We start from the raw sequence: 27,725 nt of genomic DNA, 5'->3' as shown, positions 1-27,725 counted from the left end.
CTTTTGAATTCTCTTGAGTCTTGAAAAATTGCTCTTGGGAAGTTGTTGTTGATCTGTTTATCCGGTGCTCATGGGCTTGAAGACTTCCCATCAACTCATCCATGGTCAATGTGGTGAGGTCATTTTCTTCCTCTATGGTCATCACAAGGTTGTCATACTTCTGAGGAAAACTCCTCAATATCTTTTCCACAATTTTTTGCTCATCATAATCTTCTCCATTTGATTTGAGTTGGTTTTCAAAGTGGAGATTCGTGAGCTAAACTTTGCAATAGATTCATTATCCCTCATATGAAGGTTCTCAAACTCTCTTCTGATCATTTGTAGCTTTACTACTCTGACCTTATCGATCCCCTTGAAATTTGTCTCAAGGATATCCCATGCTTCCTTCGCATAATTTTTTGCTACAATCTTGGGAAAAGCTGTCTCTGTCATTGCTACCTCAATCAGACTTAATGCCTTTGCATCCTTTCTCCTTGACTCCTTTAGCTGAGTCTTTTGATTGTTGGTAAGGGCAGCATACTAAGCTGGGTATATCACATCATTGAACCCATTGACCACAAACTCCCACAAGTCATTAGCACCATTATGGTTTTTATCTTCTTTGCCCATGTATCATAATTTTATTCATTAAAGAACAGTGGTTGCTGCCATATCTTTCCTACATCTCCTGCCATGTCAATTATCCCAGAAAATAAATGCCCTAACTCACTGTGGATGTAGGGCCTCAAAGCTCTGATACCATGTGAAAAATAAATCACAACACAAAATTTTGCACAGCACAAGGTGTCGAGTGACAGTTTTGCTTGGCACCAATGGATGCCGAGTGGCAGGCAGTAAGTGTCGAGTAAGCTCAGCACAAGAGAAAGCCGAGTAACTCAGCACAAAGGGGCAACTCGGCAATAGTGTATGCCGAGGGAGCTCGGCAATAAAGGGATGCCGAGTGAGCTCGGTCACCACTGTTGGGTGATGCTCAGTAGTAGAGGATGCTGAGTGAGCTCAGCACAAACAACAGACAGAACTTGGTGAGAGCAACAAAGAGAGAACTTGGTAAAGACCAAACCGAGTGGGCTATAGACCAAATTTACAACCTGGATTTTTCCACCATTAAAATCTAGAGAGCTGAAAGATGAAGCATTCAAATATGAACCTCTCAAATGCAATAATATCATGCAATGCTGAATAGAAGGGAACAACAAAGATTTGTATAGCTACTTGCTTTCTATTCAAATAAGATAAGAACTATTACAAAATCTTGGAGCATTCGGCTTCAACCAGAAGACCCTAAAAATCTTCAAACTAATAAAACTTTGAACTTACAACTCTTATGGCTGCATACAACAATGCCTCGAGCAATCACTGCTTCACAGGACAAATCAAAACAACGAACTTACAGAACAACAAGATGAAACACGTGCAACTGTAGACACGAAACTAACTTCCTTCTATCTTCTAAACCTCTGACTTGATCTGCTAATTGATTTCCTTTTCTCTCTATGCTCTACTCTGCAACTCTTCAACTCCTTCAACTAATCGAATGAATTAGATTCATTCATTTTTGTCTCCTTGCCAAAAGTTTTCCCTCTCTTTTCAAAATTTGAACTCACCTACTGCATTCAATGTTTTTGACTGTTGCAGGCCGTCAAGTGGCAGGTGGGCATTTGGCTCCAAGGGCAAACCTACTGCAATAAATTTATGACATTTCTTTCATTGTAACATACAATAACTAAAAATGCAATTTACAGTTCATCTTTGTTGTAAAATTGTCACTCAATATTACAATATCTGTACACTTTAAGGTAGACCTAGTCATTCATTATGATCATAAGTCTTGTAAAACAACTACTCAATTCAATCTATCAAAGGATATGGAATATGAAACATTTGTATTTTTTTCAAATTTGACTAATATCTGTATATGACCTCTAGGAGGTTATCCATAGTCCTCATGTTATTGTTCACAAAGTTGCATACAAAAGTAAACTGATAGAGGTGATAAGAGGGGTAGCTTGATTGCAAAACGACACATTTCCTGGGAGTAGAGAATTTTAACTTGTGAATAGGAATCAGTGGAAAGAAAGAGATTATTAGAACAGTAATACAGTCATGATTTTAGATATCTCGAAGAGATTGTTCTAATATGTGTGATTCGAGTCAATACACATAAATGAAAAGCACAAACTCAATAGTGAATAGTAAACATGCAATCTCGTACCTTTGAATTAACATAGATTAAAGAATCTACATCAAATTGGCCAGCAACATGTGACTTACATTGTAGGCTTTCCAGTTAAAACAAAAACAAAATCCATATCTGCCCTAATGTTAACCTTTTGGAGGTTATTGATTGACTAAAAATTTATCAAATGCCTCAACATATAGAGCCTTTACAAGAATCATGTCAGCCCAGATCACTTACATTTTCCTAGGTAAAGAAAATTTAGTACCAAGAATATAGGTCAGAACACAATTCATGAAGATCTTGATGGCAAGGTGATGAAAATGATGTGTTATCTAAGGGAAACATCAGCCTAAGGTCAATGAACATCATGATAAGAGCCACAAAGCTTCATTGATTGGGAAATTGTTTGAGAAAGAAACCAAGATATCTCTACTATGAAGTATTTGATTGAGGTATGAACTTAGACATAGGTAAAACATGATACCTCAAATGCACCCTAAGGCTCAAAGTAGAAACTAAGTTGAACATTGTAACATCACAGGAAATACATTAACTAACTCAAAGGAATAAAGGAAAAAGAAAATATTTTCGGGAGATGGAATATAGTCAATTTCCCAAGCATGCTCCCGCATTAGACACCCCTGGTGAGAAGGAAAATATTCCATGAGATGAAATCATGAACATCTTATAGGATTTAGGATGTAAATTTAATGCTCGTTGTTGATCCAAATGTCTTCTTCATCGTCCCTTTTTTTCTTCTCTACCTCCACTCTTTCTTTTTCTAATTCCTTCGGCATTATCATCTTTGCAACTTCATTCCCTTGATTCACAACTATATATCATAGAGGGATGCTTGTTGCTAATTCCTTTCTTCACATCTCATTTATGACTCCTACAAGACCCTATCTTGTCTACAACCAAGGTCTAACTCTACCTCCCTTAAAATCATGAACCATCTTGTTCTTATATCTATCCAAATTATATTTTTTCATATCCATAATAATATTTTGTATAACCTTAACACTCTTCTCCTCTATCCACATTATCTTTTTCATGTCCATAATAATATCTTGTATAACCTTACCACTCTTCTCCTTAATAGTGCAACTCAAATTTATCACTCCCTTCTCTTTCTTCTTCAAGGAAACCAAAGTAAACTTCTTCTCAAACGTTTTTCTATATAGAAAAGGATGTCTAAGCCTCTTCATAGCATGATTTTGCACTATATCTTATAATAGCAACATCTCAATACTTTCACTATCTATAATAACCTACTAACATGTACCTCCTAATTTGCATACAATCCAAAAAAGATTCTTCATTTTTTTAGGTTCAACCTCAACTCTCTCATCTCAGGTTCCACCATACTCTCATCTAGTGCTTCATCTACATCCTCCCCATTTCCTATGAACATCTTCTTACCATTACCTTTACTAGATCGCTTAGGACATTCAAAAAATCTATGTGTAGTTTATCCACATTTGAAATATTTACCTAGAAAGTCTTTGTTACCTCCTCTTCTCCGCGGATCTTTCTAATATGATTCTTTACTCTACTTAGATCTAGATTCCTCTTTATTTGTCTTCTTCTATTTTATGATTCTATTTAGCTTGTCATATCCTCTAGGATTACTTTTCTACCTTAAGATCATATTGGTAAGAATCCTCCTCTATAGAAATTATCAGCACACAAATCTAATCTTAGAAGTTAAATCTCAAGACATTAATATATCTTACCACCTTCTCCCTAGGTCTCTCAGTGTCTAGATCTAGATTTCCTCTTCCAAAAATTTCCAATGTATTCCCTAAAACTCATGTCCTTCTACTTCAAGTTTTTTATCTTCTTTAACAATTTCAACTCATAATCTTTTGGAATGATCTTAGTCTTTGTTTTTGCAGCCATTTCCTCCACCCACTAATTTTCATTTCATGGTAATTTCCTCTCTATCTTTTTGCAGACTTTTCCACCATGAGGGATCATGTCCTTTGAACATAGTTTTATTTTTTTCTAACTATATCCTCTATGTATCTCTATTATCCTCAAGCTTACAATAGTCTCCTAACTCTCCAATCCCATCTATCAAATCCTCTAGATGTAATGAGAAAAAAATATTAGAAACATCCATTCTATGACTCTTAATAAGTTTACCCACCAACCTCAATAACTTCTCTTCATGTATAGGTACCTTAGCCTATTCATTATCAAGATCTTAACACACTCTTCATAGTCTTCTTCTAGTTTTTTTTTCCCTTCTCAAACTAGCTAAGAGATTTCATATTCCATTTCTCATCTCATTTCTAATATTCTTCATTATTTTCCCTAACAATTAAGATTTCATCCTTTTTGAATGAATCTCTCTCTTCCCTCTAGTGAAACTATGATAGCTAGGAAATCTAACTCCAAGTATCAATTTTTTGTCACTCAAAAATCTTCATAATATACCTTCATCTTGTCTCCACTCTGTAATCTATCCATCCATGGAATGCCTCAAAAACTCAAACAAGGATAACAATCATCTAAGGTTTCCTCTTTGACCCATCTTACACATATCGTCTAAAATTACAAGTCAAATACATATTCTACCACCACACAACAAGGATTTGAAGGGATTTACAAGGTCATGAACTATGATCTTCCATCGTAGGAGTAAAATCTTTCTCTTATACCATGTGACATAATCACAACTTGAGGGACCTCAATGACATCTATCCAAAATGATACAACCTGAGTCAACACATCAATATCAATTATGTACTAAAAACATGCAAACTTATATCTTTACATTAACAAAAATTTATCAATCTATCTAAAATTAATCAGCGACATGTGTCGTAGACTCTAGGATTACATTCCCAACTACAACAAAATCAATATTTGACTCTTACACTAATCTTCAATAAGTTATTCATGTTGTTGCCTCCCTTGACTCTTTAAATAAATATCAAATGCCTTATGATATAGGTCCTCCACAAGAGACATGGTGGTGTAGATCATTTACTTTTTTCTAGGTAAAGAAAACATAATGCCAAGAATATAGGCCAAAACCCAGATTATGAAGATATTAATGAAAAGTTATTGAAAATAAAGCATAGGGTAAAAGTAAAAAGTTGTGTCACCCTTTAGGGTGACTTATCAAAACAACTAAATTTGAGTATTTCTATCTAAAAATTATTATTTTTCAAACATATAATCTAGATAAATTCATTCTAGCTAAATTATATATGGTCTCACAATTGTCCATTTGAAATGTCTATTAAATGCAAGTTTTATACCACTTTGCATCCAATTACTAAAGAAATAAAATTATTTCAAAAAAATGACATGTCAATAACTCTTACTATTATTTATGACATTTTTTTAATAAAATATAAACACCATTTTATAGAGCTCAAATTCAAGAATGTTCTTATATAGAGTTTATAGTATTTTGATTATATATAGTGTATATTATAATTTAAAAATTCTACAAGTGCATACTTTAACACTTGAGAAGATGTTGATTTTAAGAAGAAAAAAAATATTAAATGATATCAATTTTTTTTTTATTATATGACATTCTAGAGGAGAGTTCTCTTCTAGAATGTATAATTTTTCTTCTGATTAGAATAGATATGCTTTGAAAAATGCGGCAGGAGATGAAAACTATCGATTTTAGGTGGGTTAATATTTGAATAATTATAAAAGAGAAAATATAGGCCTAAAGCCATTTTTAGTTTTTTAATTGTTCTAGCTATATATGTTATTAGTCTGAGATAAAAGGGAAGTAAGTTAATTTCCATATAGTTTTGTGTAATTAATCAACAAATGATTCTGAAGCTTGTATTGCTCCACATGTCAATTGTTAGAGATAATAAAAAAGGAAAAATAGTCCCACTCATAGCGTTTAAGAGATTGATTTGTGCATAGTGCATAGCTGCTTGTCTAATTATTTTTCAAACATTGAAAAAGTTTTCTCATCTCAAAGGTTGACCATAACTCTTTTGATTTAGATTCCAACAAGTATATAACAATTTTATATTTGTAATTTATACATTTCTACCATGTTTTCATAAATACTGCTAGGAAATTTGTATATTAGAAATTTCTAAAAACTGCTGAAAGTGCAGAAGTGATGAATTGAAATTGTTGTTGAAAGTGTCTTTGAGAATGTTGGCATTGATCTAGTTATCGGTGAATGCTTCATGGACTGCATAAATATCTTTATAGGCTTTTCTTTATATATGACGAGAGGGTTGTTGAGAGCTTATTACAGGTGGTTTTTTAAAGAAAATATAAATAATAGAGGTCAATGGTGACTTTGTTGTAATGGAGCATTACTAGTTTCTAATGCTTGTGAGTTTTTGGGATTTGACTATTATTCCTATGACTGAGGTAAGAAATTGTGCACTTCAGATTTTTTTTTCTTTTACTTGCTAAAGGAGTGGGGTCTTCAGTTTTTATTCATCATTTTTAGGTAACTTTGTGTCATCGTGTGTTGTTCCTCAATTTTGATTCAGTGAGGCATGCAAAAAAGGATGGAAATATATGCGATTCAAGGAATCATTGGCTTTCTCCTGCATACATTTGAATTAGCTATAAAAAAATGCATATAACTTATTCATGATGGTCAAAATGCCTTGGACAAAAATGTCAAATATCTCTGTCATTGAAGTAAGTAGTGAAAACTTGGACCATTAGCATACCAAGTGTTTTTCTGAGCCAAGATGCAAAAGTTTGTCACATGATAGAGCATGGTCTTCTCTCCCAATTTGGAAAACATTCCTGCCCCCTAAAGACCTCTATAGCAGATGTCTCAAACCTAATGCATTCACATATTGAAATGCCAATACTGGAAACTATAAACACTTAGGATATGTTGAACCAAGTATATGTCACATTCAAAAAAATTATATATTTTTTTATCCATTTTTCATTGGTACACAGTATCCATGTCATCCAACATTTGTCACTACATATAATGGTCTTAAAATAGACTTTGTTTGTAAAAATTTGGGTGATAGTTTTTATTCATCCTTATTTTGGAAGAAGACATATGCTGGGAGGTGGCTCCTATTAATATAGTGTAACACTTAGTCATACAAAAGGATTTAGTTGCATGAGTTTTGTGTGGTCTCTTAGACCTAGTCTAAATTGGGGTAGATGTTAAAAGGAACATAGGTTACTAGAATTTTCTATATTGCTTGGGGATATTGTCATCTTGATTGTATTCAAGACAATATTTTTCCAAAAATAAAAATCCTAGTGAGATCATCGAAGCTGGCCAGTCTGAGTTTTATCTGGCTCTTAAGCATGACTGTTTATGCATGCTCACATCAAAAATTTTAATGACCTCATAGAGAAATGATACTCACATTACTATAAGGTATTTCAATGAAGTTCATTTCTTCAATCCTATTTTTGTGTGAACATGTACAAATATGGTAGATGTGCCTTCCTAGCTTAGCTAGGAAATCATGTTCCAGTAAGTACTTTCATTAAGTCCAATTTTTTCTCTATCTTCCTAGGCTTTGCCATTTTCATACTTATTATTGTATACTAATTTACCTATATTAATATATTATATAAGCATTAAGCCTTTAATGAAAAAGAAAATTCTAATGGATTACATATCTCTACCTAGTTACATTTTTGTTTACATAAAGTCATAGTGCTATGTGTTGTACAAGTGTATTTATTTTGGAAATTCTTTGTTATATTTGATTTTGTTATATAAATTCATTGTATTTTTAAATATTGTATTTTTTAAATATATGTATAAGTTATTGTTCATTTGTTAGTTTTAAAAATTATTTTAAGAAATTTGTATTTTTACATGATTTTTTTTGTATCTGCAATGCTAATGAATTGTGATTTTTGTGGTTTCACTCAACCTGATATGAAAGTACAGCCCCTATTATGGAATTGATGGGGTCTAGTAGATTCCTAAACATAGAGGATATGATTTCTATCTTCCACTTCGAATATATTTTCACTCAGCTTAAAAATGCATTTATTGTATGAGTCTCTACAACAATTTTTATTATCCATCTATTTTTTAGCTCAATCTTGATTTTGTAGCACCAAATGGGGATTGTAGAAGATCAATAACATTGAATTCATCTTTATGCTTGCTTCTTACTAGTCAATTTATCTATTTCATCTAAGGGGGTGGCCTACCCATTTGGATAAGATCTTTTTGAGAGGCCTTTACAAACTTTTGGCCTTTTATCAAGCTTATTGACTTAGAGAGCATTTTCCTGAAAGACATTTATAGATCTTTGGCTTTTCATCAAGTTGTTTGTGGCTTTAGAACTAATGCTAATATGAGTATCATATACCTACTTTTCGTGTGATTTCACATTTACAAGTAAATGACATTAGGAGGTCTAAGTTCTATCTAGTTGAGATTGGCCACCTCCCTTTTATCAAATCTCTTCTTTTATAAATAATTTAGAAACATAGTATTATAAAGCATTGATATATGTTCCACACCATATTTACAAAGAAATGATGTTGCATATTCTAGAGGCCATTTTTTGAGTTTTAATGTGTCTCTTGTTTAGCATGAGCATTAATTGAGTTAAGGTGATGATATCATTGCGACTTCTTGTTACAATTGATTAAGTTTCTACTTTCATAAATTTACACACAACTGATTAAAAGTTCTAATTTTCATAAATTGTTAATAGTTAACCACCTTTTGTTTTCTAGGTATGAAAAAAGTGCTCTTTTGAGTTCTCATTTTGAGGCTTTTTTGTTTGTGATCTCACTAACTTATAGCTTTAGATTTAAAAAGTATTTATTCTCAAGAAGAAAAATGCATTAAAAGTACTATTTATTTTTATTTAATATATTGACAAAACAATATATGAAAAGTTAAACAAATAATAATCCATCTAATATATAATCTACTATTAAAAGAATTAGTAACTAATTTAAGAATTTTAACATGTATAAAACTTAGTGAAGATAAGCTATATGACATAACAACCACTCACTGCTTAATCATATTTAAACAAAGAACAAGAAGTGAAAACTTTCCCTTGCTCAAATTGATAAAACTTAAATTAAATGTGAAATTATGATCTAAATAAAATCAAAAACCAAGTAAAAAACTATATCCTGTAAAAAACTATAACCTAAAATAAAATTGTGAGTTTGAGAAGCAATAAATTTGTATACCCCACCAAATCAAATATAAATGCGAAACACACATTGAATTCCATAATTGTACTTGCAATACAAACTACCATTTAAATATTTTATGTTCTTTTCAATCAAAATACCACAAAATGGATTATTAAAATGGGTGTGGCTGAAGAGTGCATTTAATGAGGATGGTTCTTTTCTTGATACGTGGTCTTGGAATGCTATCCTTTTATCACATTTAAAACAAATATTATAGAGTAGCATTACAATTCAATATGCTCTATTCTCTTGTAGTTAAATTCTCCTCAGACAAGAAGCAAAGCCAAGCTAGGAATGATGCAAAGGATCAATTGCTGTTAGAAAGGGAATTTGATCAGAATGACACTTCCTTGGGTCACACGAAAGGCATACGCCCATGTACTACATAACTTGAATCCTAAAATCGATATTATTACAGATTGAACCTCTTGAATCGTTTCACTTATCTCGAGCTATTTCTTGATTTGTTTGTTGATCATGGCAGAAGCCACGAGTGAAGAGCAGCCACTGATTACGAAAGAATGGACGGTGGAGGTCAAAAAAATTCTGAAAGAGAGCGAGCAAGGTGGTACAGAGAATAGGATTAGCATGCGGGTGCCAAAGGCCCTGATTAATGCAAAGGCAGAGGCATACATTCCTCAAATGCTGTCACTCGGTCCTTACCACCACCGCCTCTGCAAGAAGAAGCCATGGGGCCATACCACGAACGCCTCAGCCACCTTTCACAGATGGATTTTTACAAGCTCAGTTCTACAAAAGATGCGGCCCAAAACAGGCAAGGACTCGTGGACGACTTTCTCACAAAAGTGACAAACATGGTGTCTGAGTTTGAGAAGTTCTACGACTGGAAGATCAATGATGAGTACAAAGAAGAGTTTGGGAGGATGATGATGGTGGACGCATTCTTCCTCTATCAGTTTCTCCACAACGGTCTCCATGTGCTCAGAAGGGAATCCAGTCAGAGGCAAAAAAGTTACGCCGAATTCTTCACGCCCACTCTCACAAGCATCAGATGTGATATTGTGAAGCTTGAAAATCAGATCCCTCTTTCTCTTCTTCAAGAAATAGACAAGACTCTGAAAAACAATGAAATTGAAAAGTGTCTCAACTCTAATATTCCCTCCCTCTCTTGCTTTCAAGTATCTCAGTATCCGACTATTGAATACAAAGATGAACATCATTTCTTAGGTTGCATGCACAAATATTTTTCCTCCTTATTGAAGATTCACAACCCAGATGAAGACAAATGCACAAATTTGACATGCCGCGAGAGTTTGATGACAGCTATGGGCGACATGGTTGCAGCCATCTTTGCAATTTTCTTTCCCCACCCAGCCAAACAAGGCCAGGATGATTTCCTTGACAAATACAATGCAAAAGAGCTTGTCAAGGCCGGAATCAAATTCAAATCAGGGTCAGATAAAATCAGGTTTGACAAGCATTCAGACACTCTTTTTCTTCCCAAGATTGTAATTTCAGATACCTACACAGAAGTAATGATGAGGAATTTGCTTGCGTTGGAGTTCAACGACCCCAATCGGCCGAAACATGTGACACAGTACGTTGAATTGATGGACTGCCTGATCGACACAGCTGAGGACGTTGCCCTGCTGCGAAAAAGCCATGTGATTGATAGACACAGTATGATGATAACAGATGAGCAGGTGGCCAAGATGTGGGACGGCATGGCAAAGCCTCTCTTTTTTGCAGGGTTTCTGGAGCACGCACAAGATCTGAAGGCTGGAATCAGGGAAACCCTAATCAAGAATTATTATAAGAGCAAGATAAGAAACATATGGGCAGAGTTTCATGGGGAGCATCTGTCGAGACCATGGAAGGCATTGGCGTTGTTGACTGCAATTCTTGTGGTTGGCCTCACCGCAGCACAGACATACTGTGCTTTTGCTGCTTGCCAGAAGAAATCATAACGATCAATCTATGATACCTCTCATAGCTAGTACTGCGCCTTAGATTAGATATTGGTAAAGTAATGGGAATGAAGTGATCCAGTCTTTCTTGTTTCATTTGTGTAAAAAGATGTCCATAGTGGGTGGGCTATATATGGAAAGAGTTGGGATTTTATTACGCTTTCTCGCTGTATTTAGCAATGTATCCAGTGTACTTTACTCATCTCCAGTTATTTCATGCGAATACAGTTTTCAAAAGTTGTGGCTAATGTAAAAGAATTATAAAAGCAAGATGCCATATCTGTCAAGACTATGGAAAACACTGCTGATAGTTACTGCAATTTTAATGTTTTGTTCTCTCCCCTCTTTTCTGCAGCTGTGGCTGTGTTTGAAATCTACAACTTTTAAGCCCAGACCATTGTCAATGATTTTCTGGGTAAATTCATTTTTTAACAGTTTCAAGAGAAATAAATTTAGCCTAACTTTTTTTTAGCTGTATGATTCTATCATACATTTAAATGTAATGAAAAAACATCTTAACTTTTAGAAATCAAATTTAATAGTGTAGATAATATTATCAAGTGAGGACACTATAGATAACCTACTAAACTAATGACATTAATGTTGAAATCTACGAAGATATTTTTTAAAAAACTATGTACAATATACGTGTCCCAATATCTAAAATAGATACTAGAATAGTACACAATCTAGGCTGACAACATAAAAACAAAATTCCAAAATTAAACTAGAAATAAAACGAGTATAAAGAGCATTTTCCAAAATAAGTAAGTGGATATGCATACTCCGAGTTACAATAACACTAACTTTTAAATTAGATTAAATATTAAATTAAATGATAGGCTAAGAACACCAAGATTATAGATTAAACATAAAAAGGGGAAAATATTCATAGGATCCACTACACCTACAGAAAAAAGGCCACCAATAATCAGCGGCTTTGTAAACAATCGTGTAAACAAGGAAACAAAAGAACATTGGTTTACTTAATCCTATAATATGTGATCTAATTCGGATTTCCTATTTCCAAGATATTGCACTTGGGTGCATACTTCTATATAGCATTGTGAAATTTGATAAGCATCGAATTTTTATAGTTTTTGAAATATTGAATTCAGAAAGTAATTGAGACATAAAAGTTATAGATTTTTTCTAGATAAGATAGTCTATTACCCCCTTTAATAAAGATATCTTTAGTTTTTAACTTGAAATCCATTTCTAAATCAAAGTCAAGGGTTTTGAGATTCACTTGATTGCTTGCATTTTGTCCTATATTTTTATAAACTCCAATCAAAAGATCATCTTTATAGTTTTGTATGATAACTCTTCATCTTGATATTTAGTTGCTTCAAATATGTCATTATAGTTTTGTTTTAATTTTCTTGATGGACAATGGATCCAAGAGGTTATTTCTCCATTATTTTTACAAAAATAAAGTTTCATACATCTCTATGGAAAATATTTCGTTAAAAACTTCCATTAGTTAAATATATTTTTATTCAATAAAAAAGAATGCTTCAAATTTTTTATATTCTTATAAGAATAGCTCATGGTTGGTTTAAAAATTGAACACAATTTATAATGTACAACTTTTTGTATTGAATAAATTTCTTCTAAAATTTCCTTTCATTTATCTTTAGAAAAAAATTTAAATCATAAGTGATGTTCTTACCTTTCATATGCATGAACTTATATGTGGATGAATTATGTAGTGTCGGTTACCTCTAGTCATGGGAAAGAAAACTCTTGTTGCTGGAATATTGAAAATTATGTTCAAACTAAATTCATTTCTAACAATTTTGGGACACATCATTTCACACTTGCACACCCTGTGATCTAGACTTGTGAACTTCCAGTCCTACTAGATCCATTGTAACCACCTCTAGAGGGTTGTTGAGTGCTCGTTAGCTATGACTGTGGGGCCTATGTCCTCTGATCTTGTTTAGGACCCTTTGACTACCATTGCTTGGGCTTAGAGCCTTGGTATTCCTATGATGGTTTCTTCCTAGAGTTTTGCTATGGTTTTTGTTGCTGCTATTGTTGGCCCTTAGAGGACCTTACTGAGTTGTTTTGATTCCCTTTCCAAGGGGATCTTTGTTGTCCTAGTGGTTGGGTAGGGTTTCAGTTTTAAGATCAATCCCGAGACTCGTGTCTACCTTGGCTATCCTCAGCAACTAGTGCTATCTCAACAACCTATCTAAAAGTAGTAGGGAATGCCAAGAGGACTTTACCCTAAAGTGAGAAATTAAGGCCCATAATAAAGCAGTAGATCCGTAGTTTCTCACCCTTCATGTATTCAACATCAGGAAGGAGCTCGAGAAATCGGCTCTCATACTAGACTACTATGAGGCCCCTCTGTTGTAGAGAATGGAACTCCTCTATTTGCTTCTGTTAAAGTGCTTGGAAAGGTACCTCTCACCGATCCTGGCCAAAAATGTTTCCCATGTGAGGGTGTCAATCCTCACTCCTACTATGTGTTAGAGTGGGGTTACTGTTGCACCAAAAGACCAATCTTTCAATGCCTGATACAACCGCTCAACTTATAGTACATATGAGGCGGTTAAGCCCTTGTCATGAATCTCGAGGAAAGTCCTGAACTTTCTAACAATCTCCCCCTCAACGTTACCTGAGGGTCTAAGGATTTGAACCTGTAACCAAGCTTTAATACCACTTGTTAAAGTGGAGTTGTCATTGCACCAAAGACCAATCTTTCAATGCCCGATACAACCACTCAACTTATAGTACACAGGAGGCGTTTAAGCCCTTGTCACGAATCTCGAGGGGAGCGCTAAACTTTCTAACACTATGGACTCTTCTTTATGCCACTAGTTGGAGGCATTCTCCTATAGTAGATGGACTGCAAGTCGTGCCTTAATTAGATTGCTCCCATTAGGGTGTAAACCAAACCACCGTTGCAGACTCTATAACCAAGCCTCTGCAATTGCCCTATCTATGGAGCCCAAAAAAAATGGTGGCTGGAGTCGTATCAACTCCTTGATCTCCTTGGTCAAATTTTGACCTAAATTTTTTACCAACTCGGGTAGAGAGTTGTTCAATACCTTTTTTTTTTTGGTTTTTATTGTCGAGTTGGTCAAAATTTGAGCAATTTAGGGTTTCCCAAATTGGTCAAAATTTTGACCAACTCAGGTTCATAATCAACAAAAGAAAATCGTGATTCATTATTTCTTATTTCATGGTGTTTATTTTGGCAGTGATCTACGTGCACACAGGAGGTATTTGATGGCTATTTGATTTGCTCGGGAGCTATTTCATGGCGATTTGATTTGCTTATTGCCCACACAAAGCCCCAACTTGAGATTGGCGAAAAGGTGTTTATTTGTTAGCAAGAGCTATTAGAGGTGAGGTTTTGAAGGGATCTCGTACTGAACGATAGGCTCGACTGGGGAGTTTGTCATTTATCTACCATGTAATGAGGATCAAAGAAAAGTTAGGTACCGAAGAATTGGAATTCATAATCGAGAGTGCGAGTGGCGGTATTTCTTTCACTTTCTTTTGTTTGTCGAATTTCCAAAAAAAAAATCGAAGTTTCTAGTATCACGATCGTCTCTTGCACAATCCTTTCTTCATTCTAATTACAGAAATGTTTGTGGTGAAAATGCTAACATGGCTGACCACAAGAATGTTCTAGTATACGTTGACTGGTTGGGCAATGATTAATTTATTCTAACAAATATTCTATCAAGTCCTGTGAAAATTTTTAATATCAATGTTTCAGATAACAATCAATGATTATTAATTTTGCTAAGTCAAAATAAAATTGCATCAATGCTGTGAAGTGTGTGAGTGTTTCTCTGTTGAGGAAGGTTGAATAGACTGTGAGCCCCATAAGGCATTTGTGAAGAAAGTTTGTTATCTAAATATATGGTCAATGGTTTTTTGAGTTATGTGAGTGTTTCTCTGTTGAGGTGGGTTGAATAGATAGTGAACCCCATAGGGCACTTGTGAAGGAAATTTGTTATCTAAATATATGGTCAATTCTAGTATCACAATCTTCTCTTGCACAATCCTTTCTTCATTCTAATTACAGAAATGTTTGTGGTGAAAATGCTAACATGGCCGACTACAAGAATGTTCTGGTATACGTTGACTGGTTGGGCAATGATTAATTTATTCTAACAAATATTTTATCAGGTCTGGTGAAAAATTTTAATATCAATGTTTCGGATAACAATCAATGATTATTAATTTTTCTAAGCCAAAATAAAATTGCATCAGTGTTGTGAACCATGTGAGTGTTTCTCTATTGAGGTAGGTTGAATAGACTGTGAGCCCCATAGGGCACTTGTGAAGGAAGTTTGTTATCTAAATATATGGTCAATGGTTTTCTGAGCTATGTGAGTGTTTCTTTGTTGAGGTGGGTTGAATAGACTGTGAACCCATAGGGCACTTGTGAAGGAAATTTGTTATCTAAATATATGGTCAATGGTTTTGAGGTTTGTGAGATCATTCAAGAAAACTAGCCTAGCTCCATTCATTAATCTGGTCCATATTATGATTTCTAATTTACCCCTTAGACTATCCCACGAAATGAATAAACTCCAACAACTAAGCTCCTATATATTTCAAACATATTAAACTCTTTGAAAGTGAAAATAGGTTAGTTTGTTTAGAACTAGTGTAAACAATTAGGAACAACGAACTAAAAATACTAGAAAAGAAGTCTTAAAATGATTGAATTGCTACTCAACTTACTGAATGTGAGAGTTGAAAATCATCATAGACACTCAACGTTGTCCTACCCTTCTCTTGGTAACTTTAAACATTTTAGTATTGGTTCATAGGATGGAGATGTTAAACTTTTGGTTTTCAATATCTATATTAGGTGTTTCTTCTTTAAACATGGAAAAAGTAAAATTTCATTCAAACAATTTTTTAGAAAAGATGTGGAATTTCAATGCAAGTTTTATGGGCTGAATTGTATATATATTTATAATCCATATGTTTAAACTAATGTCCAATGAATTATCATTAAAGTTAGAAAATAATGCTTACTAAATAGTGAGGTTCGTATCCACAACTCTATATTCATTATTTCCTCATTCTGATGATCAATACTAGATATAATTCAAAGCATATATTAAAAATATGATTAATGATATGATTGATCTTCTGAGAAAATAGGAAAAAGTCATTTTAATTGGAACCATAGTTTTAAGAAGATAAGAAAATGATCTATCTCTTAAGCTGAAAGAGTTCAAGTTGTGCCTTATCGATGCTCTAAAAAAACAGAATGAATTTTCAAGAATAAGATTTTGTTAGCACTTGTTATTAAGAGTTGTAAGCAATTATGCTCTTATCATATTGACTGTAAATATACTTAATCAGTGTCCATGGTATCTTCTAGTAATGAAGTCTCATTACATTAGTGAAAACAAACACATAATAAGATTTTGTTAGCACTTGTTATTAAGAGCCATAAGTAAATATACTCTTATCATACTGACTGTGAATATACTTAATTACTATCCATGGTATATTCTAGTAATGACGTTTCATTATATTAGCAAAAACAAACTGACACTTAATAAGGAAACTCTTTTTATTATAAATATCATATTACAGAGGAAAATATACTTGCAAGAAAAAATTCTTTCTTGCAATCTTGTGTGTTCCAACTATGCCTTTTTTATGAATGTGCCTACCTTAGTAATTGCTAGCTTCAAAGGGCTTCACAGTAAATCATGGCTTCTCTGTGATCTCACATGTTTTAATTTTATGGATCTCACTTACTTTTTGGAGATATTGTATTCAGCTTAGGGATTAAGTTTGTGTTTACATCAGATGGCTTTTGTTAGTGTCATGGTTACAATTTGAATTCTGGGTCAAAATCAATGAGGGCGGCTTTTATGTCCATTTTTGGCTTGGTTCTCTAGTGTTCATTTTATCATTAGATAATGACTGGATTAACACTGGTCTTCATATGATCATTGGGCTCTTTTATAAATCATAATGTAATCAGCATGTATATTACATTATGTAGGTTGGGTATTAGGCAGTGATTTTTGGGGATTAATTGTGAATAGCTCCCCTCTTTTGGAGCTTTGATGTAATGACCTAACTATACTGGGTTCTAGATTTCACAAGCTTATTTTATAGAGGAGCCTAGAAGTATAGTTAGCCAGACGATAACTCATTGTCTCTACATTAAGAGACTCCAATTCTATATTATTTGTGGTTTTGCATTGACACATCACCATCTTCTTGTCATCATGAACCTCTTCTACAACTTCATTCCTTTGATTGCATTCTGTCTGATTCCAATATTTCTTGCCAATAATAGGAAAAAAAAATAGCCTCTCCAAAGGCCATGTCCCTATTCTTCACATAGATTGAGGTCTTCTCTACCTCTTTCACTGATCAAATCTTCAAATGGCATTTCCCTTTACTATTGTCATCAACATTTACAATCACAATGTTGATTGTCTGCTCCATGTTTCCTTCATGCTGCAAGGAATTTACTGCCTCGTCATGTTCTAACTCTCCTTGTGTGTCCTCTTCACCATTACTTTTCTCTATTTTAGATATTTGTTCTCCCCTTGGCTCTATTATTTGGTCTATCTCAGTGACCATTCCTTTTCCATCTGCTTGATCCTCTACCTTAACAGGTTCCTCAACATCTTTATCTTCTTTACTATCCAATTTATGTTTAGCTTCTTCCTCTTCCTGTTGACTTATTAATACCTCTAATCTCCTTCCTCTTTCTTCATTCATCTCACAAAAATCATAAATCTCACTCAGTTCATACATTAAGAAAATACAATCTAATCTTCAGTTGACTCCATGTAATAGTTTAAATACACTAAGATCTTCTTACTCTTGTATAACTAAGAGATGTGTTCAAGAAATATAGATAAATGCAATATTGCTAAGGATTATGATGGCAAAAAAATAAGCTTAAAAAGGATAAGTCAATTTTGACTATTTAACAATTTTAGTTTGGAATTAAACTTTAGTGTGTGAAGTTTAAGCTATTCGAACCATGACAACTGAAATAAATTTAATATTTGATGTTTTAAATTTAAGCAACATGCCAAGTCTTGATTCTTGCTCCATTTTCAGTTCCAGTAAACGAAATGTTATGAACATCAATTTTTCCCATTATTTCTTCTTCCTCGTCTTTTCCTAGGATCCCAATGCTAAAATAACAAAAGAAACACATTAAAATCATCCCTTAGACATGTAATATCTCATGATTAAGTCCTTAAATACCTGATGCCATGGCCTAGTCCACATGTGATCTTTTGAATATCAACATTGGAGGATCCAAATACAATGTAGATATAATCATCCCCTACTTCACAATCAACAATAATCGGAATTAGCAAATTAGAATGAAGTATAGTTAGAAATGGAAAATTAGAATGAAGTATAGACCTTTCGTAATTTATTAAGAACATTATCACATAATCTTTTTATAATTAGCATAGTTTGGACATGTTTTTTTGCCTTGTCGGAGTACCATAACAAGACATATTCATCGTATGAAGACACCAAAATTTGAGGAATCAATTGACAATGTTAAACATGTAGAGTAAAGCACTAGATCATATTATACAAAGGAAATAAAATCATAATGTTCAGGGTAAAATATCATCCAGTAAGAAAAATACATTCTAATTCTAAAGACAATAAGACCTAGATAATGAATCACTACAAACCATCTAGTAGTTAGATCCCATTGATCAACATAAATGTTCAAAATATTATTCGATCTGTTGTCATTTCTTAAAGATCTTTTGAAATTCTAAATAGACTTAATAATAATCGTGCAAAGTGGAACAAGAATTGGAAAGGAACATAATCAAATATTAAGTAAATCTAGATGACAATAGAATAATAGAAGTTGAAACCTACTCTGGATACTGATCCATATACTGCTCTGAAACTCACTGATCAATATACTGCTATAGAATAATGGAAGATAAAACTAAAGTTATGCATCCTTAAAGTGAATATAAAAAATAAATATACTACAAGAACAAAATCGTGTATAGGAACTAGGTGATAACGAGGAGATTGTAGAGGTGGCATGTACTCGCTTTATAGCAGAGTTTCCCATTTTTGGCAAGGTTAGCATATTCGCTATATTTTGATTTCTTGCTAGATATATTCACTAGATATTTTAGAGGCAATGTTATTATAAAATAATTGAATTTTTTTCAAGTTTCATTTAACTAGTAAACAAAGTTATTACATTTTATCTTTTGTGTCTATATTGCACTTTGGTGATGTAGGTTGAGGTCAATGGTAGTAATGCAACCCCTATTTACAAGTTCTTGAAATCAATCAAAAGTGGATTTTTTGGTGATAGTATAAAATGGAACTTCACTAAGTTTTTGGTTGACAACAATGGAAATGTAGTTGATAGATATGCACCCACAACATCTCTATTGAAGATTGAGGTACTTGAAAATCATATTTTGTTATTTTGTCAATTTGTTCTATGAAAATTGCACTTACAATCTTTTCAAACTGGTTTTATTTGTTTGATGACACATCTTATAGGAATAATGGCTAATATATGTAAACTTATTTTTGCAGGAAGCTATCAAGAAATTGTTGGGTGTTGCCTAATGCATTGAGAAACTATGTTATAGCTATTCTTCCTATTTACACTGAATGTAAGAAGCAATAATTTAACTGAGACATGGTTCTATTATGCCCATAAAAGACGAAATGGATTAGTCGTTTTGATTAAGTAAAAATATGTTTTAAGGGACCCAAAACCTTTTACAATGTAGCTAACAACAAGAGCAAAGAAGCCCAAAAGAACTATGCATTAGCACAAAATGGATTAGTCGTTTTGATTAAGTAAAAATAAGTTTTAAAGGACCCAAAACCTTTTACAATGTAGCTAACAACAAGAGCAAAGAAGCCCAAAAGAACTGTGCATCAGCAACAAAAAATAAAACTAACTAAGACCATAAGCCTTAATACAAACTGTAGGAAAAGACAGCAAAAAGAAAGAAAAATCCCAACAAAAGACAACTACAAGGTCTTCAGTATATCAACAGCCTAATCTGTAGGGATATTCATGTTAACCATGGAGGCCTTCAGATCATCCATTTCTTCGACTTTCATGACCTCATTCTTCTTAGAGTTAGCCCTAGTTCGTTTGTTGGGGCCATTTTCCTCTTTCAAGTCCTTTAAGCCTTCAACTCTCTCCTGTTCCAGTTTGTCCATCAGAATGTTAATTATGTCCACCACAGTCTTCAAGATGGAGGAACTCTGGTTAGCAAATTTCTTAACCAACTTCTCAGTGTTGACCACTCTGTTATCCATGTCATTCAACCTTTTCTGTGAATCCTTCATCTTCTGTTTCGTACCTCTATTATTGGCTTCCAAGGGTGGAATTCTCTTCATAAGATTCTTAACCTCTTCTACATTACCAGTCATCTCAGAAAGTCTATCAAGATGTCGATCGAGAGTTCTCTCACCTCTAGTGGTCTTCCTTAACTAATCAAACTCTCTCCTAATATCCTGCATCTGCTCTTGCATTCTACTGATATCCCTTTTCATCAATCCCAGATTACCAATTATTACCTTCCAATACCCTTGTTCCTCATAGTCCTTGCTATGAACTAGGTAATCCTCATCCCTTTCCATATTGTCTCTTTCAGAATCCTCCTCTTTAGTACCTTTTTCATCATCCCTCCCTTAAGAAAGCAGATTCTTACCTTTCTGCTTCATCATCTTGATCAGAGGTTCATCATTAGAGGGAATGTTTGAAACCTTATCAGTTTTCTTCCCCTCGTTTTGCAATACCAGAATTACCAGTGGGTTTCTTCCTCGTACCCTCCTCGAGCTCCTCTTTAGATTTTGTGTCCATCTCAAAATCTACCTCCTTAGTCTTTCTTTTCTTCGCCAAACAAGCTCCCAGGAGCAAGATTTTTCCTCTTCTTAACCTCCATCTTATCATCTTCCTCATTTGGGTCCTCGTCATTGCCCTCATCTTGTTCACTCCCCTCGGTTTTCACACTCTAAAGTTTTCTCACTAAAATGGGGTCTGACCACTTTCTTTTCTTTAAGAAGATTCTTAATCAAAACCATCAAGCCTTCATGGAAAGCATGGTCACCCTCAAGATTGTTATGTATAGCTAGAATGGTGTTACCCAACTACTGCCTAAGGTAGAAGGGGAGATTAAGTCTAACTCTATGCCTAAAATGGTTAACCAACATAAAATAATGCCCAAAAATCTTAGAAAAGCGACCATCCAAGGTTAGATATTCAATCACCACGAACATGACAAACCTCCAAGGACGAGAAATGGAGCCAGGGCTAAAATAGGTATTGGCAATTTTAACTAACCTATTACGCTCCTTAATCATCTCTGCAAAATGGATTAGTAGTTACCATTCACAGTACATAATAATATATTGTAATAATTGGAGAGTGCTCATGACTCACTTTTTTAGTGTCATTGTTTGATACGAGTGTCTAGTTTACGTTTGTCATGGTTTAGGTTTAGGATTTACATAATGCAAATTAAGATATTCATGGATATAGATAAGCTAGTCATGGCTATAGATTCTAATGGTGTTGTTTAATTAATGAATCTATTCTCATTAAAGAATTAGAAGAAAGAAGACCTAAGTTATTTTTCTTACTTAAATGCCTAATGAATCTTTTTTATAATAATTTTGAATCCACTATAGTCTACCGTTGTATTTTCTTTTGTATATTCTACATAAAAAGTATTATACCATTAGTTCATTTGTCCAACTTACCAAGAATCATCACTTCATAATTATTTCAATTTCCTCAATGATATGCTTAAATTTCTTTTTATAGCTATGCTAAATAGTGCCATGATTATTCAATCTATGGTCTTGCTACTTGCAGGTATGGCTTCCATTTGTATATATAAAGTTTAGAGGAAGTTGGACAAGGTGGGGGTGTACTAACCCTAGACTTATTTGTTGATCACTTCTTCATCAGTCTGTAGTCACTGTATTCTAGGTTCTCGATTCTTTTCGTTGTTCTAAAAATGAAATATTTTATTTAAGATTCCTTATAAGTTTAAGATAGAGTAACATATTCTAGAAGTCAATTTCCTCATATTTCACTTGCCTTTGAAAACTATTCTTCAAGTCCCTGTAGCATTTTTAGTTGTGCAATATGTAGTAGTGTTGAGTAGATATTTGAAGTGTATATTAACAAGAGTAAAATAATAGTAAATAAGTTATTTTTTCCTATAATTTGTCTCCCATAATTTATGTATTTATGTTAACAAATCAAATAGAGGATGACACAACTAGATTAGGGAAAAGGTGCTTTATGATAGATTCAAAATTGGATATGGAAGTTATAGCCATAGGCTACATTATCATCAATTGATCAACTATAATCAACAAGACATACAATTTGGAGATGCAAGTACAAAAATTGTTGAGAAATAGGTCATACTATATCATCACTCTCCACAAAAAACTGATGAAGAAATTAAAACCTATCAAGTCAACAAGATTGGAGGAAATTGACCACCTCTACTCAAAGTTGCTCTACATGAACCAATCTTTTTCATCTTTACATACCAATTGCCAAAAATGATGACTTCATCCAATTTAGCAACTTTAACCTTACTATTTTTAACTTCATTTTTCTGCCCTTCAATTGTGTTTATTGCCTCTACATTAAGAGACTCCAATTCTATACTGTCTGTGGTCTTGCATTGACCCATCACCATCTTCTTGTCATCATGAACCTCTTCTGCAACTTCACTCCTCTGATTGCTTCTCAAAATAGTAGTTGTTGTCTACACTTATTTTCCCACCAAAAATTGCTTTATTGATTGAAATTTTGTACATCACAACACTAACAACCTTCCTAGGTTGAAGAACATTCAATTTATAGGCCAATCCTCTTCACCTTACATATTCACCTCTACTTGTTCGATCAAAACACAACTACAACTATTGACCTTCCAAATTTGCAAGAAAAGTTACATGACAACTTTCTAACAATTTTTGCAACTTTTCAATATTTCCAAACAAATGACTTCAAATGCCTACCAAAACTTGATAAATCATGCAAGAACTCTAAAATAACTTAAAATTGAAGACTTTTGGTCCACTCATAGCATTGACCAATGTTGACAGACCTACAACTTGCCTATAGGCCTTATTACAACATGCAAGAAATTTGCCTAAAATGCATTCTAGGATGTTTGAGATTGACTTATTGCCATGTGTCAACTTAGACACTTATTAATCACCTAAACTATCCAAAATTTGACATTTGAACATCTTGTTTAGGACCTTGGGCCCCTGCACCACTGCCCCACTTTGGCTTTTTGAACATAGAACATATAATAATTCCAAATTTTTGGAAGATTTAACAATTTTGAGTTTATTGGAACCTTGTCCAACTCTTCTACTTCTCCATCTTGCATTTCCACAAATTCTTTCTTTTTGTCTATGTGATTGCATTTTGGGAGGTGATACTTATAATGAAATCTTTGGCTTCTTCTAACTTTTGTCCTTGTTTTATTGTCAATTTCCTTAACAATAAATCTTTAACTACAAATAATGAAATTTTATGTAAGCGGATGATTTTTCAATGATTATAATATGGGTGAATTTGAGTGAAGTATAAACATTAAGCAGAACATGTCCAATATTTTTGCAGATATACACATTAATTAAACCAAATTTTTCTTTCAAAACCATATGTGCAGATATAAACATTAACTAAAACATGTCGAATAATTTTGTAGATGTATTTTCCTATGAAGAAAGACCACAACTGGCAATATGAACCCAGAACAAAATAACAAGACAATTGCTAGATTGTGGTCTCAGTTCCGAAAAAAGATTGATAAATGTAATTGCCCTTGCAAAAAGTGTAAGGGCTTAAAGAATCGAAGAATTGTAATCATGACAACGCAGAGTCATTGTAGGCAACATGATCACATTGAAGGGGGCCACAATTTTCTTCTATTGGTGAATGTGTATTTCCAACTGGAGGAATATGAAGGTGTGAATATCCAAGTTAAGGATAACACTCTGATCGAAGATGATAATGTGTCAAAGGACATGATTAAAGAAGATGGTATTGGCGCAGCTGATGAAGATACCCACGATGATGGTACCAGCGCATCTGACAATGATGATGATGATGGTCTTGATATACCTATACTTGAGAAGGCACATGAGCCCCTATACCAAGGCTCTTAAACAACGCTTCTCTCTGCTCTAGTGTTGTTGGTGAACTTGAAGGTTATGAATGGTTTATCCAATGTAGCAACGTCACGTATGCTAAGGTATGTCATTTTTGTCATCTTCAATGTTAGCATACCATTATTATTTATTATATTAACAATTCATATTTGTTTTTGTAGGTTGATAGGTGAGTTTTTGTTACCATCATCAAACATTTTGCATCGTTCGTACGAAGAACTATCTACCATTATGAATCAAATTGGAATGAAGTATCAGACAATACATGCATGTCCTAATGATCACATTTTATATCATAAACAACATGAATTTGAAACAGAATGCCTTGATTGTCATATTAGTAAATATCGGTCAAATCAAATAACAAAAAAAGTGTCTCACAAGGTTCTTCAATACATTCTCATTAGTTGATGTCTTGAATGATTATTCATGTGCACTAGCTTGGCACACTTTATGAATTACCATGCACGCAATATAAGTCAAAATGACATTATGCGAATGCCTGTGGATAGTTCTGCATTTAAAGAGATAGAAAAAATATGGCCACACTTTAAAGAACTTCATAATCTCAAGCTTTCATTGGCAACAGACAGTGTCAATACATTTGGAGATACGAGATTTGCTCACTCAGTGTGGCCTGTTTTGTTATTAACAATAAAATTCCTCCTTGGATGTTCGTAAAGAGGGAGCACATAATGTTTTCAATGATTGTACCAAGTATTTTTTTTTTGATTTAATAGTTATCTAAATTAATTTATAAACAGTGCATGAAAATGGTCATAATAATTATGTAATGTTTTTGTTCACTCAATTACTAAGTAAATACTAAGTTAAAGATATGAACGTGTATATTGAGCCCCTTATTGACGAGTTGTTGAAGTTATGGAATGGGGTCACTATGTATGAAATCTCTAGACCAATAGGAAAAAGATAATTTCAATTCCATGCAATGCTTATATGGACAATACATGATGCCCCTAGACTAACTCATTTTTTTGGTATATTATATTATTAAAGTCACATTTTTGGTCTATTATAATGCTTAGACATTATTGTTTTATGCTTAAGCTGCACATGATAAGCGTACATGATCTTTTAGGTTTTCAGACAAAGGGAAAATTCACATGTCCAATTTGTGGTCCAAAGATAAAATCTTGTCATTCAAGAAGTTTAGGAAAACAGCTATTCGATGAGTTTAAGCACTTTCTCCACAATAATCATAAGTATCAAATTATTGGAAAACATTTTTTTAATGGGAAAGAAGAGACAACATCAAGGCCATGAAGAATGACACCTCATCTATGGAAGTTGGAATACGATTGACTAAATCATCGAGGTACTGTTCAATAATCTTGTATGCATGCCTTAACTCCTTTCAAATTCAACTCCACATTGATTATGCAACTAGTTAGTCCGTGATAGTTGTTCCTGATTGCCAATAAACTTGATTCTTTTTGTATGACTTCTTGCAGTCTCCAAATTGTTTGCGCACTTAACCATAGTTTTCTCACAATCTATTCTTTCTTCTGCTAACTTTGCAACTCTCAATTCAATCTCATACTCTTGTTTCATCTTTATCATACTTTATCTTCAATAGATAAATTCTTAATTCAAATAGGATGAATCACATATAACTGATGACTTCAGTCTTTCATCGGGTACATCAAAATAATGTTCTTCCAATACTGTTTGTGAACTTGATGGATCTTTTGCCTTCACAAATACTTCTTTGAATTCTTCAACATGCTCTTTCAATTCATCTTTCTGACTATTATTGGTCCTATCATTCCTTTTGATGTTTTTGTTAATGTTCCTTCTAAAATTTGGATTCCTATTGATGTTCCTCGAATCCATTCCGCAAATCTTGCTATGTGACCAAAGTTGTTGCATAGCTGATATACTGGTGTACTTCTCTGATTAGGTCTATTCTGATTTATGGGTGCTCTTCAATTCCTACCAATGCGTCCAAAGTTGTTACGCTTATAGTACACAATGTTACTCCTTGTTCTTTCTCCTTCCTTAGATCTTCTTGAGGATCTCCTTTCATTATCTCTAAGGTTAGTATCCCTACAAATGTTACTAATGATATTATTACTATCAAACTTAGGTTTCCTACAATCAATTGCATTATGACCAAAATCATGACAATTATAACAATAGAAATTAGTAATACTTTTGAATGTTACTCCTTGTTCTTTCTCCTTCCTTAGATCTTCTTGAGGATCTCCTTTCATTATCTCTAAGGTTAGTATCCCTACAAATGTTACTAATGATATTATTACTATCAAACTTAGGTTTCCTACAATCAATTGCATTATGACCAAAATCATGACAATTATAACAATAGAAATTAGTAATACTTTTGAATGACTTACCTATACAATCTCTCTTCATATGACCAAATTCATCACATAGCAAGCATCTACCTTTGAATTCATACCTTACCTCTTTCGGTGATTCAACTTGCTCTGTTTGCTTAGTTTCATCAAAGTTTTCAGGTTGACTTACTTGCTCAACTTCTTTAGGCACCTCTTTAGATTTACTTGGTTCAATCTCATTCTATTCATTCTTCTTAGGCTCAAGGGTTTCAACAACTGGATCTGGTTTCTTTCTTGCTTCAAATTTCTTGCTGATTTTTCTCCAATGAAATATCCAAGACCAGTCTTATCATAGAAAGGTCTCTAATACTATAGTTTTTCATCAATTTTCTCACTACTAGAGTATTAGTTCTCTAACTATTTCTTAACTTAATTTAATTCTCCTTTCACAATAGTATTATATTTCTCAAGCTCAGATGTCACTATTGTCAGATGAGATCTAAAATCTGCATTTTCAGGTTTCAGATCTGATTCAACCTTGCTATCATCTTTTTTCAAACTTAGTTTTAGTTCAACAATCTTCAATTCATGCTTCAAAATCTCATTTTCTTTATTTAAGATTGTTACCTCATCAATATCTTTTGTCTTCTCTTTAGGTTATCAATCTTGTCTTTTGCATCTTCATACCTTTCTTTCAGGTTTTTTTTTCTTCAGTAAGAAGATCAATCTGCTCAAGGGATTCGTCAAGATTCCTCTTTAACTATTTCATATTCATAGGGATCTTACTCAAGATGTTAAGGCTCTTTAGAGTAACTAGGCTTTGATACCAATTGTTAGAAATGGGTAGATACTGTGGGGATCAGTATTCTACAAACTTTTGCCCACAACTGAATATTGTTAATTACTTTATAACATGCATATGAAAGTAAGCTA

At 33.5% G+C, this 27,725-nt stretch overlaps 2 protein-coding genes and 1 pseudogene across 4 annotated transcripts in view; 2 read left to right on the top strand and 1 right to left on the bottom strand.

Moving 5' to 3' along the window:
* LOC149560991 (putative UPF0481 protein At3g02645) overlaps positions 1–11,619 on the top strand; it is a 28,467-nt pseudogene extending 16,848 nt beyond the window's left edge. Inside the window, exon 2 of the transcript XR_016363744.1 lies at positions 9,831–11,619. The product of XR_016363744.1 is annotated as a putative UPF0481 protein At3g02645 (transcript). The remainder of the gene's footprint in view (positions 1–9,830) is intronic.
* The window catches only part of LOC149560986 (uncharacterized), a 232,320-nt gene that overhangs the window by 20,954 nt on the left and 183,641 nt on the right, over positions 1–27,725 (bottom strand). Inside the window, exon 4 of one of the 2 annotated variants that reach the window (XM_089824922.1) lies at positions 18,505–18,589. In XM_089824922.1, coding sequence (XP_089681048.1) covers positions 18,505–18,514 — 10 coding nt within the window. In that variant the 5' untranslated portion in view covers positions 18,515–18,589. The remainder of the gene's footprint in view (positions 1–18,504; positions 18,590–27,725) is intronic. The other variant, XM_089824921.1, reaches the window with a different exon arrangement.
* Positions 18,869–19,869, top strand: LOC149560990 (putative phospholipid hydroperoxide glutathione peroxidase). The gene is made up of 4 exons (XM_089827724.1): positions 18,869–18,877; positions 19,290–19,364; positions 19,530–19,697; positions 19,837–19,869. The coding sequence occupies exons 1-4, from the start codon at positions 18,869–18,871 to the stop codon at positions 19,867–19,869; spliced, it is 285 nt and encodes a 94-aa protein (XP_089683850.1).

Source organism: Cupressus sempervirens, chromosome 4 (genome assembly GCF_028749045.1).
Source record: "Cupressus sempervirens isolate cs-2001-9-10 chromosome 4, ASM2874904v1, whole genome shotgun sequence".
NCBI classification, from domain to species: Eukaryota; Viridiplantae; Streptophyta; class Pinopsida; order Cupressales; family Cupressaceae; genus Cupressus; species Cupressus sempervirens.
Note: the sequence above shows the minus strand (reverse complement) of the source record. Positions and strands in the feature narration are given on the sequence as shown.

Bases quoted from the DNA above. Each gene is read 5' to 3' on its own strand.
- LOC149560990 (XM_089827724.1), top strand. The intron at 19,365-19,529 runs GTTAGCATATTC...TTGGTGATGTAG, and splicing joins AGTTTCCCATTTTTGGCAAG to GTTGAGGTCAATGGTAGTAA. The intron at 19,698-19,836 runs GTACTTGAAAAT...TTATTTTTGCAG, and splicing joins CATCTCTATTGAAGATTGAG to GAAGCTATCAAGAAATTGTT.